Genomic DNA, 13,776 nt, shown 5'->3' with positions numbered 1-13,776 from the left:
ATAACAGCTTGATCAGGAAATCAACAAATAAGCGTACGTACTACCGTCGGACCACCACGAATAACACATAGTACCTACTTCCCGATACGAAACAGGTTTTGAGAAATTGACAAAATGATACAACTAATTAATACTAACACCGAATTTAACAAAATGAATACAAGTTTAGCGGAAAAACGTGCATTTCCTCTCGAAAATTTTAATTTAAAACAATTAATTATCTGAATGGGGAACATAAATCTTACCAATTAGTGTTAGCACCTAATAATTTAGCGGTTATCTTTATTCGTATAGTGACGTCATAATGCAACCGTTATTGTTAGGGCTTGCTCATTTTGCATTGTTTTGATACAACAAACTAAACGTAATGATTTACTTGCTTATAAGAATTAGTCCATATCTCAAAAGGAAAAGTCCTACTAATATTATAAGTGCGAAAGCTTGCGTTCCCTGGACCATGTGTATACATGTTTGTTACTCGTTCACTATACTTACCGTTTGTTGATAATTTTTTATAAAGAGATACATAGTTAATAAGCTGGATTATACTTAATACTTTTTAACCCGGGTAACTTTTTCGCGCAGGCGACTCACATGTAGAAGCTGATTTTCATCCCTCAAACAACAATAGGTAAATTAAATTATATACAAACTAGCTGACCCGCGCAACTTCGCTTGCGTCACATAAGAGAGAATGGGTCAGAATTTTCCATGTTTTTGTAACACATTTTACCGTTACCTACTCTGCTCCTATTGGTCGTAGCGTGATGATATAAAATATGCTTTTTTTTCACGAAATATATTCTCAAAATTATTTATATCTCTTAGTATAACGAAGTCGCGCTAAGGCATATCCGCCATTAAAACGGTTGCCATGGCAACGGAATTTTGCTAATTCAATGTCATTATAATATTGATTTTTCGCGACTTCGTTGAATTTTCTGAATTTTCCCGGGAAATGCGTCATTTTCCCGGGGTAAAAAGTAGCCTATGTCCTTTCTCGGGTATCAAAATATCTCCATACCAAATTTCATGCAAATTGGTTTGGTAGTTTAGACGTGATTGAGTAGCAGACAGACAGACAGACAGACAGACAGAGTTACTTTCGCATTTATAATATTAGTATGGATAAGACGGAACCAGGAAAAGGAGTTCGCTATACTGACATGATCCTGACAGATTCAAAACGAAAGTATTAAAAGAAAAATCACACGTCCTTATGTAAGGATCTTTAAAATAAATAAGATTATCGGTGGGCCCATATCTTTCCGACCTTTGATGCACAAAAAGAAACAAAAGTTCTCGATGGTAATCTTTGATATATATTAAGTGAATGTGTACAAACCTTTACCGTGTCGGAAATTCCTTGAGATCCAGATGTTAATAAAGCAATAAACGTTTTATTTTCGCAATAAATGGCGATTCAAGAATAACGACAATGTTTTGTATGGCTTTTTATGTGATTGTTTATTGTACCGCGTGGGTCTTTATGACTGGAATGTTCTATGGTGGTTTATAGGTATGTGATTATATGATACAAATAGTTTATAATTAATTGGCTATAGGTAATTTTATAACGATGTATTGATGATTAAATGATGTATGGATGCGAATGAAGCAAGGGAAGTTTGTTAGAATAGTACCAAGTGGCATTCTTAGGTCTCTGCCTGTATCCTACCCCTATATGAAAAAAGGATTTTAAGTATGAATGTTTAAGGGCAGGCACTCTTAGAGGCACGTGGTAGTTTAAAGTAGGTACATATATCTATTTACTCTATTTAGTATATAATCAAATCCTTGATTAATTTATTTGAACAGCAACATTTCCTAGTTTCTTCATAAACCGACGAGATTCTGCGTCGTTACGCATATTGATACGCATCCAACGTTTTTACGATTTGTCCCAAGGGGTGCATATATACTTCTCTTGACAATAAACAAAGACAGACGTTTGATCTTCACATACTCGGAGAACATAATATATTACATCATTTCTGTTTACTATTATATTGATTCTGATTCATTGAGAATTTCCAAATAAATCCCTACTAATTAATTTGTCACGTTCTCCAAGCAATCCCTCTTCTAGAGAATATTTACAATACTGCCTAGAAAAGTTTATATCTACCTTAGTACTTGCAGTTTACGAACTGATATTGAAAGTAAAGATTCAAATAACCTTTTCCTTTGTTGAACCTTTGATAAGGTTTCGTAAACCATATTTAACCAGGCAGCAACTCCACAAAACCGGAACCAATCACGACCCATCTTATATTTAACCTCAGCCCTTGAGTTTTAATTAAACACCATATACGATACATATAAACAGAATCAACATAAATTACTTATGGAAAACATCCACTTCCGACATGTAAAGAATAAATGATGTCGAAGCCTTCTCAAGACGTATCGGATAGAGTTGTAAGGCTGTAATTATAAGTCATCTGTGAGTTGCCTTTATATTAAAACGAGGAAACCGGATTTTTATGATACTATAAGTAAGACTATTTAATCGTGAAATATGATATTTTCCTTTAATACGATTGATCAAAGGATCGTCTATATTGCAACGCCAAATAAAATCTGTACTCGCCTAATACTTCAAATTTTATTTTCCTTTTCTCTATGTCTCAATGCATAATAAACATTAAAGTTATTTCGAAACAATCGAGAATCAATCACACAAATCAAAGAACCGTTCTTGCCAGAAACTTAGTACGCAAAAGTAATAATAACTTATCGAAATTAAGATTTTTTATAACAACGAAGAATTCTCAAAAGTTTTACCAAATCTTTACCTCCAAGGTGTGGATTTATTAAAATAGTCAGCAGTTATTACTAATCATCGAACTGTTCTGATAAAACCATGTATCAATCTGTATTTTCATCAATTTCAGGGTGGCGACTAATACCCCACACCTGGTGAGCCTCGGCACCGGCAGACTAAGCACTGCGGTCACACTACATCCCATCAAGCAAGGTAAGTTCTTCCCAAATAACATCATGATATAAGTCTTATAGTCTACGAAGACTAACGTCTATTGACAGCTACATAGAGCAGGGTTAATAGTAGGCCTTTGGTATTGGTCAGATTCACCGCCTCTGCAGTTTTGCGATTCGATGCTTGCAGGAAATAAAACTCTTCTTCCGTCCTTAGTAAGGGTCTCTGACGAATGCTAATTTTTCGTCTCCTGCTTCAGTATTTACTTTCGTCTTGTGACGAGAAATCGCAGTTTAAAATCTCATAAGAAGCTTTTTAAATAGATTTCTTTAAAAACACGACAACACACCCTAGCGTGTACACAGGATATTCCCATAATTAAAGCAAGCAGAGACATTTATATACTTGTAATAAAATGTTAGAAAGTTTACTAATTAATTGACCGATCATCCTACTACATATAACCTTACAGTTTCTCTCGGGACGGGTTAAATATTATGTACTTTGACGGTCGTTTAGTGTCAGCAGTTTCCGGAGATAATTAACATGTTATTTAATAGAATTAGCAAAGTATTTGACGTGTAATGGGTATTTAAATGTGTCTAACCTAACCTACCCATTTTGTGTTAAAATTCTACTCATAGCTCAGCCTTTTTAATGTTTAAGGCATACCGTTAATATTGTAAGGCCTTGTAAAGATAGACTACATAGACAATGCATAAAAATGGCTATAGATTTCAAAAAGATATTTATCACGAAATGCCACTTTAGTATAATTTAATAAAATAAATATCAACATAATGCCAAAAGCTCATGCAATAAAGTTCAGTAACCTCAAACACAACCCCATAAGAATCGATTAATAAATCTTGCCAACTTGCCAAGCATGCGCTGTTTCTTTGCATCTTTCACACAACTCCTTATCATATCCATGCAGTCTTTCTGTGACTATCGAAACGGACTCTCTTCATTGATGGAGTAGACTACAGCAAAGTTCGATGGGACTTTCTTGACTCCAGAAGCAAGGATTCTGCAGTACTGGATACAAACAATTTCGACAGTTTTTTTTTTGATCATAAATAGCAGAATTTTAATCGTTTCTTCTGGCTCATACTAAACTGGACTACGCAAAGATCTATTGTAGATTTATTTGCACCAGAAAGTCTAGCAGCCTTCAACAATGAGTTATTATATCTACCCCTACGTTCTTCCAGGTCGTGTGACCATAGGCTCGGACCCGACATGTGATATATACGTAGTCGGGACCGGAGTGGCCAGTGTTCATTGCCGGGTGGAAAACTCCCATGGTGTGGTCACCTTGTACCCGTTGAGTGGGAGCACTCTGCTTGACGGGTTGCCCGTGGATAAGCCTACTAGGTTGTCGCAAGGTATGTTTGAGAATTTGTTAACTTTATGTAAAACTGCTAAAGTATTATAAAATAATTTCTAGCGTTTTTGAGGGGCTTCTAGATTCAAACAACAAAGTAGTTTAATTGTTTGAAATCGACTCCCACGTAGCATTTTATCACGTCGTCGAAAGCATCTCATATGTCATGTTTTAAAAGTTAATTTGCTGCTAAAAAGCTTGTATTAGCTTTTATTTAGCACTTAGTAATACAAAACGTTTTTTATTTTTTTTAATCACATCAGTGATAATAATATATTATCTCGATTGCATGCTACACACTACTTAATTTTATTTTTCTATTAACTAAAGATTTATTCATCTTTGTCACGAGTGGATTAACATTAAAAATACAAATCACTGGCACATGTGTGACTTAAAACAAGTTGCAGTGGTTCACACATATTTTTTTTATTTAGCTCCATTACTTATTTATGCTGTGGGAATCTAAACAGATGTATTTAGATACTTAATCATTGCTATCGGTATGATTTCATGCACTTCTTCATATTCTTATGGCATGGTTAGTGGCCAACCTTATGTTAAAGCTGTTCAAACCGCCCGAAGGCCTTTGACGTGTTGATTGTTATCTTAATTGAGAACAATCGGGACCGACTTGTTACGTGCCCTTCGAAGCACGGAGACGCTCAGTTCAAATACGACTATATGGTCAACCATCTATAGAATGACCGCGCCAATAGTTGCTTAACCCACTGATCGTTTATCGACCGGTGAGCGCAACTGGCTATGAGCGGATTCATTTATGTTGTGGGAATTGAAACAGATGTATTTAGATACCTAATCATTGCTATCGGTAGGATTTCATGTACTGATTTGATACGTTTATTTTATGATATGAAGATGAACAATCATGCATTCGGTTGCTGTAGTTATCGAGTGTGTTGCTCCATCATTACATCTAGTTAACACGTTGCATGAATACATTCTAACTTTCTTCTGCTGCGTGAAATACGAATAGGTACTTTCAGGTACACCATCTTTACCCCTTGCCATCTTTAATTGGTATGGGTAAATTGTGTACCTATTCGTTACACTTATGTGTTAATCCCAGTTTTTTATTCTGTCTAATATATGCCAAATTTCGTCAAAGCTTATTCATATGTTTTTGGATGATAGTGTTACAAATATCTGTCCACCAGAACAAACTTACGCATTTACAATGTTAGTATTTTGTTTTTTTGCAACAGCTGTTTTAAAAGACACAATTTAATTATTTATAGTAATAACCTGAATAAAATGAATATTCATTCAGTTCCGACATTAATTAAAACCCTTCAAAGCAAAGCTTTCTCTTTTACAAGGTTACAATAATATTTGCATGTACGAAGGCAGGTGATACAAACAGCTGTCCTTTGAAACTTACCCTACAGTGAATAATACTTACGTTACAGTTATATTTCCAATGTTATTCATTGTTATAATAACAAAACAACTTCCGCGAGAGTTATTTATGATGCGGGGAAGTTTTGCCAAGTATTTGGTTTTAGTATTGCAACTATACTTGGGCCATTTCAAACGTGCAAACTAAATCATGTCATTTTATCGGAGTCTCTCGCTCACACTTACGCATTGTCCTATTCCTGTCATTCTTTTAATTATGTCATAGTTCGCACGTTTGTAATGTAAATAACTATATATTTCGAGCATACCTTAGTTAGTTGAAAAAAAAATAGAATTGTACTATGGTCTGTAGTTGTCACTTTAACAATTGCTACCAAAAGGTTTTCAAAGTACTAGTTCTTATAGTAAACGTTTCACAGAGCTTTAAGAACTTAAAATTACTTTCATACCTGTATTTTCTCTTATGGCACATTAAAATTTAATTACGTGCATACAGCTTTTTTATTTATTCATGTACGTGCATAAATAAACGTATACGCACGTGTACGTTCACTTACGAGCTTACAGTCAAATAAATTTCACCTTTTCAAAAAACGTTGCGAATGCTAAAAGTTTCTTTATAAAGTAATCTATTGTGAGGAAAACTGTATTGTTACTGTGTTTCTCTATCAATAAGTCTCCAAAATCCATATTTTAAACCATTATTATTATTTTATTGAGTAATATTTAGATATTATGCTAAAGTGTTTTACAACATGTTACAGGGAGCATGCTAACGATCGGCAGGTCGAACTACTTGCGGTTCAACCACCCGGCCGAGGCCAAGCTGATGAAGTCTGTGCTGCCTTCCGCTCACGTCTCCATGGCGCCCGTGCAGTTCACACCCAATGAACAGTGCGTTGCTACAGGTAATACATTTTTATTATACTTTACCTTAGAAGTTGTTTAGAACAGTTCTTGAAAGTATGCAAAGTCGCCAACCCGCAATTGGCCAGCGTGGTGTGCTCAAGGCCTAACCCCTCCTCATTACGGGAGGAGGCCCTTGCCCAACCTGTGGGACATTAATGGGTTAATTTATTATTATTTGTACTTTACTTAACATGAAACCAAATATTCCAGACTGTCTTTGTACTCAGGGCGACAGTGTATGCTCCTGTTGATCGCGTGATTCTGGGTTGGAATCCTGGGTCGGACATAGTGCTGTTGGTTTTTGTTATGATTGTACTGTTCTAACTGTGTTTTTTTGTATATTTTACAGGTTACGTGAACCACACAGAAAGTTACCAAACCAACAACATCCAGAAGATATACAAAGACACCTCCCTCTCGCACCTCGACCAGGAATTAGACATGACCCTTAAAGAAATGTCCAGGAAAAAGCCCCCTGTTGCCCCCAAAAAGCCATACCGAGACCTCGACCAGTCAGACTCAAACTCAGACCAAGAATCTAGACCCAAAATGACAGGCATCATGGCTAAAGTATCAAAATTCGAGTACTACGCCAAACAACAGAAAATTGGCCGAAGTCAATTTTACACGAGTAACGAAAATGAAATCTCCCCAAAAGTATTCAGTTCGAATTCTTTAACAGTCAACACTCCAGCGAAAGACGTGCTCGGAGGCAAGGCTATACCAAATTATATGAAAACGAAGAACCTTAGTATTAATGACAATAATGCCGTTGACCCCAAAAACTGTTCATACGCAAACGTAGCAATAAGGAACAAAACAAAAATTGACGACATCGTCAAGAATTTCAACGAACCTAATAAGTTACCGAAAAAAGTAAATAATGACCAACAAAACGACAATATTTACGGTAAAATTAACGTTGACAGAAAACTAGAAGATAAACCTAACCAAAATGGATTGGAATCGGGGAAAAATTTGGCCGAATCGGGGAGAAATATTGCAGAATCGGGGAGAAATTTGGCAGAATCGGGGAAAAATAACCTGGAGGCGTATAATTCGAATATTTTGGTGAATAATGAGGTTTACGGGAGGATCTGTGAGAGGAACGTGAATATGTCGAAAGGAGTGAGTCTGCCTTCGCCGGCATATGATAGAAATCCGCAGTATTCGCCTGTTTACGCCAATAGTTTGTACGATAGGAGCATGGAAGCTGAGAGTCGAAGGCTACGGGTACGTATCATTTTTATATAAACCTTATTTACTTCGAGAAATTTTGTAGGAAAAAACAATTGCCTCAAGCATATTCCGCTAGAACTATTTGTTTATGTTCAAAGAAAATATCTTTCAGGTATTTCTTTTTCTAGGCATGCATTTCTTTTCGATAAACACTTATTTCTTTTTTATTTTAATAAGGTAATTTATTATGTTGGTAAAGTCCCTAAAAGTTTTTACAATCCATTATCGTTCATCTCATTCTTGGAAATCACTATTCAGACGCTTACGCTAAGTACTTATTGAGTAGGTACTCACTTTCAAGACACGAGACTCTACTTCAATTAATACTAGCTAGAACTCGCGACTGTCTTTATGTTTTATAATATTTTACCATTATTCGTAAATAAAATCAGGAGCATTATCTTATAACAAAAAAATTTTCTTCCAATATTATAAATTGTTACACAAATAATACACTCTAGTTTATTATAGTAATTTGCTTATTTCTTTTAAAAACTATAATCTACGAATATGGACATGTAAAGGAAAAACAGTTTTTCAGGAACCGTAGCGAATTTTTCTATTTCAATACAGGACGCTTCCAATTGCATATCTCACAATAACATTTTCTAAGAAATCGGTACCGCCCTCTATAAATAAAATTACCCAAATATTTATTCTCCAACAACAGGTTCACAAAAGGACATGATATAACTAAATAAATATAATAATTAATGATAATTCGTCTGATAACAGGCGACCTTGTGATAAGATTCGTCATTGCGTGATAACTGATAACATAAGCAATGGAACAAGTTGAAGGATTCTAATTATAATAATTAACACTTTCGTTTTATGTAGGGTCTTTATGACCAAGGAGTTTAGATAAAGATTAATAAAAGTAAGTCCTGCTTATAAATATAAACAGCAGACGGGATCAGTAATTATAGGCAATTTGAACAAGATAAGTCGGTATAACAGTTGCGGTCGTCATTAAAACCAGGTACATAAATTGATACAGGACCATAATACTGTCTGTCTTTAAGTAGCAATTTCATAACTTTATCTTTGTTAAGTTTTATGTTCTTGTAATTTGTGTATCTGCACGTGGGAACTCCGCTACCTATGACAGTAAAACACCGGTATATTCCCAGATTTCCCCTTTAACACTGTCCCTCGGGATGTCAACTGGGAATAAAAGTAAGAAGAAAATTCCTAGTTGTCACCCCGGGGTGACAGCGTAGAGGGGACAGCTGAGAATATACCACAAAACTGCGACCGTGTACGTACACGCTTTCAGTTAGCACGCAAACAGATTCAAACATGAATGCAATCGTATTTGCAAGGTAAAGATTATTAATATAATATGAACTTATTTAAATATTATTTAACAACCTTACTATTAAACCAATACTACACAAACAAATCAAAATTCTTTATAATTCTCTATTTTGTCTCTCAAAACTGATAGTGCCAAGTGACATAATAAATCGTAAGAGATTTAAACTCCTAAGACGTCTAGATAACAGTCTTATTTAATCTTTGATGTTAATGTAACGGTCTTTAAATAAGATTAAAGTAGACAATGAAGATATTTTAAACCTAAATTAAACATGTATATCCACAGCCATGATTAAAATAGTACTTACTTTTAGTTTAAAGAAAGAAACCGTTTTTCACTGTCTATGGCATATGAATTTAAAAAACACGTTATCTGCAGCGTGATTCTGTACAGTCGGTACTGTCGAGTATCAAAATGTTGACATTTAGAATGTACTGCCAAAATGTTTCCTACGACACCCGTCAGAGGCGCTGATCAGTTTTTCAAACAAAATTTCTCGATGACAGGTCGGTTGTCGGTAGTCGATAGTAGTAGAGAATCGAGCCACTGACGTAAAACTTTATATTTGTTTTTGTTAACATCAATACAATTCTTGTTTTCATCGTAAGAAATATTAAATTGCTGCTGATTAATAAAAAATATATAGTTTTATGTCTGTATTGTACCCACTTTTCGGTACTTTGAAATAGAATTCCGAAATATTTAGAGAAGTTTAAATTATTTAATGTATAAAACAAAAATGACATAATTAACATACGGAACTCAATAAAACAATCAGCCATAATCTTAAGATATATACAATACAAGACGTAAGAAACAATACTGTTATCAGTTGATAACGGTTGATAGCGAGCGATGTAACGCACTGCGGCAAATTATTACATACGTTTATTTAATTAATACATTTGTGAAATTAATTGTGTGTGATTTTGATGAAGGTCGGATTATGTGTGTGTAAAAAGTGATTTTGGTTTAGTGATTTATATTTTTGATTAATATATATTTAGTTCGGCAATTGTTTTATACCTTTTCACTTTTCGATATGGGAATGGTCATTGGTCGATATTGTTTTTTGTTTATTTGATAGTTAAATCGAATTCATGTGGTTTCTAGTTAAAATACTATGTTATGATACTATGTTAATCGTGGCATTAATTTCTATAATAATCTGAAACAGTGTAAAAAGATAAATTGAAAAGTTCATGAAATAGAGTTACCTCTTACTAGCCAATAGATGGCGATGTAGCTTGATCAATTAACAAATAAGGTATTACAGCCGGAAATCCCATAATAGCAAATTGGTAAAATGAAAGAATTAGAAACAAAAAGTTAAAATTTTATTCTTAAAGTTTCCTAAAGTAACAAAAAACATAAATCAAATAGACCAATAAAATTTACCAAACCGACAAATTACATCCTTCCTATACTCTCAATACATATAAAACAAAGTTTATTAACATAACAAATAAATATACCTACAAGAAAGTGAGAAAAACATACCACATAACCTCCCATTTGAATATACACCTTATAATTAAAGCCATAAGATAGAATCTCAATTGCACTGTTACTTGATCTAAGCAATCAATGTCGGTTTAAGTTTCACTTTTTACTTTTTATAGTAAATACATGTTTAGTATCGACCATTGTCTATTATGATTAGGTTATAAAATATGTAGTGAAATAATAGCAATTTTATTCCCTCTGGGAAGGCAGGAATATTCCGGAATAAGACATCTATAAAGCTGTTAAAAGTGTTCAATGTGAATCAGTGTTTAAAGTGAATAAAAAGTGTTAAAATCATCAAATATGTCGTCAAAAACGAAAAAGCAACCATCACACAAACGCATATTGAAGATATTCGTGAACAGTTTGAAGAAAAACACAGTCGCTTTAAAACAGCTGAAGACGTCCATAGACAAGACAAACGACCGACCGAACGATTACGACAAAATAATCGATATCACGACATCTGTCAATGAAAAACTCGATATTGTACATAAGATACGAAACGACATTAAAATATATAAAACGATTAATACTATACTAACTAATCATTATATAAAAGTGACTAGAGACCAAGAAAACTGCATCGAAGCAAAAGTCCTAAAATTAGAAGAAAAAATCAAACAGTCATACGATGATTTGAAATTAGAACTAACAAACATGGCGTCGAAAAGTGTTGCCAGCCAGAATATTTCGTCGCCGATACAAAATAGTAACGTTATTCTAGTTGGCAACGATCTCAAATGTAATCAATTTAATCAGCTTTATATTAAAAACGAAATGTATAATAATGTTATAAGGAAGATTGATAATCTGTTTTGCGGATTGGTGAGTGATAACTTAAGCTGTTTAAGATTACAATAGTTATTTTAGTTTCAGTGTAAAGTAATAAATTGTAATAAAAACTGCGATTTATTTATCTGGGTGACCTAGTTTTTTGAAGGTATTGTGAAAATCCGAAGGTTGTTTTTTGTGGCCCTAATATAATAAAGTATTGATTTACTAAAGGTAATGTTTCGTCAAATATGTAGTTTAGTTCAAAATATTCTATAGTTATTAATTGGTGCTACAATCAGCTGTGCATTATTTGCCGTCTTAATTACCATACCATAAATACCATATTCATGTAATTAGTGGTCAATACTAATTTGGGACTGCAATTTTACAACTAGTTTATGTTAAGTCACTCGACAGAAGACCTAGTTTCGTTGTTCTGATTTATTAATTGAAGTAGAACACTGTAGTGATCCTTTTAATAGTAAGCATCTTATTAACAATAGTTAATTTGGTAAAACTAAAACATACTAGAAATAATTGTTTTAAATCAAGCGTCATGTATATCATCACAAAGTAAGCTATATAAAGAGAAAATATTATATACAACTTATATAATAAATACTTTATAATACACGTATATTGATGTCACCTTACTAATAAAAAAAACAACCATATCACTTGTTCAATGTGACCATGAAACCTACGACCCGTTGGCGTAGTAATAATCGTGTAGCTCTCTTAACCACTGCCCCACATATTCCTACCATAATAATAGTTGTATTATTTACTTCCTTTTATATAATAATACTTTTTAATTGTTGCAGGCATACCAGGATCGCATAAAGGAGGAGGAGCAGAAGGAAGCGGAGACTGCGCGACTTGAAGAGATACTCAACATGTGTGCCGAGTATGAGAGACAGATCGCCTCAGGTAATACATACTTTTGTTACTTTGTTCTATTATAAAGTTACCGGCTCGTAAAGTTTGCTAATCATTTAAATTGTTTTGTTTGTTTGTAACAGTCTTTAACAATACGCTTTTCTTAAATACTAGCTGACCCGCGCAACTTCGCTTGCGTAACCTAAGAGAATGGGTCAAAATTTTCCCCGTTTTTGTAACATTTTTCGTTGCTACTCCGCTCCTAATGACTGTAGCGTGATGTTATATAGCCTATAGCTTTCCTCGATAAATGGGCTATCTAACACTGAAAGAATTTTTCAAATCGGACCAGTAGTTCCTGAGATTAGCGCGTTCAAACAAACAAACAAACAAACAAACAAACAAACTCTTCAGCTTTATTATATTAGTATAGATTATATGGCAAAATAACGATATTATTGCGAGTATGTTCGCCAAAAGATATATAAACCGATGTTTAGTCAGTTCGTATGTTAAGCATCTAGAGGGAAATATACCGGATCGTCTTCAGTCCTTTGTAAATTTTTTGGAGAAAACAGGCGTGACGTTTTTTTTTTAATTTCACCAAATCTTGCTTGGTTAAATTGCCCGCGACGAAGAGTCAATAGAAACTCTTTAGTTTAATGTTTATCTTCAAAATAAATTCCATTAACATCGGATTAGCTGGAATCTATATACTATCATATAGTATATATAGATTATAGATAAATTCTCGTAATACGTAATTCACAGTTTCCCAAACGTATGAATGAAAACACCGTAATAAAATCAGTATCATCTAGTATCATAAAATAGTTGTAATAAACAGTTAAACTAAACCTATATCGTGTATGCAAAAACAAAATCAAGTTCGTTTGATATCCGGGCTATGAGAGTGAGGAAATAGGGAGCAGGGTATTGTTCTAACTTTTGTCACAGTTGGCTTATTTCAATGAAACCAGCTGCCGTTCACACACGTTCTTTATAAAACAATCTCAAACTAAATTGGCCAATTGATTCGGAGGGCACGTTAAAAGTCGGTCCCGGTTGTTGTCTACTGAGATAACAGTCGTTAAGCCACGTCAAAGGCCTCTCCGGCGGCTTGAACTACTTTGACACTAGGTTGACCACTAACCATACGACAAACAAACAAACAAACATTGGCCAATTTAATAAAACCGGCCACCGTATCCAAATATCGGCCATATGGCCATAGTCCATTAATTTCCACAGAATCACTATGATGATAATTATAACCGGTAAAGCGGTTTTCCTTGACCATATCACCTTAACCGTATTCAAGGCTCAATAAAAACCATTACAGCTTCCTACTATGTACTTTTTATCTTATATACTTAGTAGTCGTTTACTATACGAATGAAACGGTTTAGTTTAACTCTCTGTTTGTTTATATAGTTT

The 13,776-nt window shown here is 34.1% G+C and overlaps 1 protein-coding gene across 2 annotated transcripts in view; it reads left to right on the top strand.

Annotated features, from left to right (window-relative positions):
- Positions 1-13,776, top strand: part of LOC142984299 (uncharacterized) — a 131,681-nt gene that overhangs the window by 69,169 nt on the left and 48,736 nt on the right. The window contains exons 3-7 of one of the 2 annotated variants that reach the window (XM_076131793.1): positions 2,898-2,980; positions 4,156-4,329; positions 6,473-6,616; positions 6,967-7,850; positions 12,285-12,390. In XM_076131793.1, the coding sequence (XP_075987908.1) occupies positions 2,898-2,980; positions 4,156-4,329; positions 6,473-6,616; positions 6,967-7,850; positions 12,285-12,390 (1,391 nt within the window). Of the gene's footprint in view, positions 1-2,897; positions 2,981-4,155; positions 4,330-6,472; positions 6,617-6,966; positions 7,851-10,885; positions 11,512-12,284; positions 12,391-13,776 lie in introns of those variants that run through there. The other variant, XM_076131794.1, reaches the window with a different exon arrangement.

Source organism: Anticarsia gemmatalis, chromosome 26 (genome assembly GCF_050436995.1).
Source record: "Anticarsia gemmatalis isolate Benzon Research Colony breed Stoneville strain chromosome 26, ilAntGemm2 primary, whole genome shotgun sequence".
NCBI lineage: Eukaryota > Metazoa > Arthropoda > Insecta > Lepidoptera > Erebidae > Anticarsia > Anticarsia gemmatalis.
This window is presented reverse-complemented; position numbering and strand designations above follow the sequence as displayed.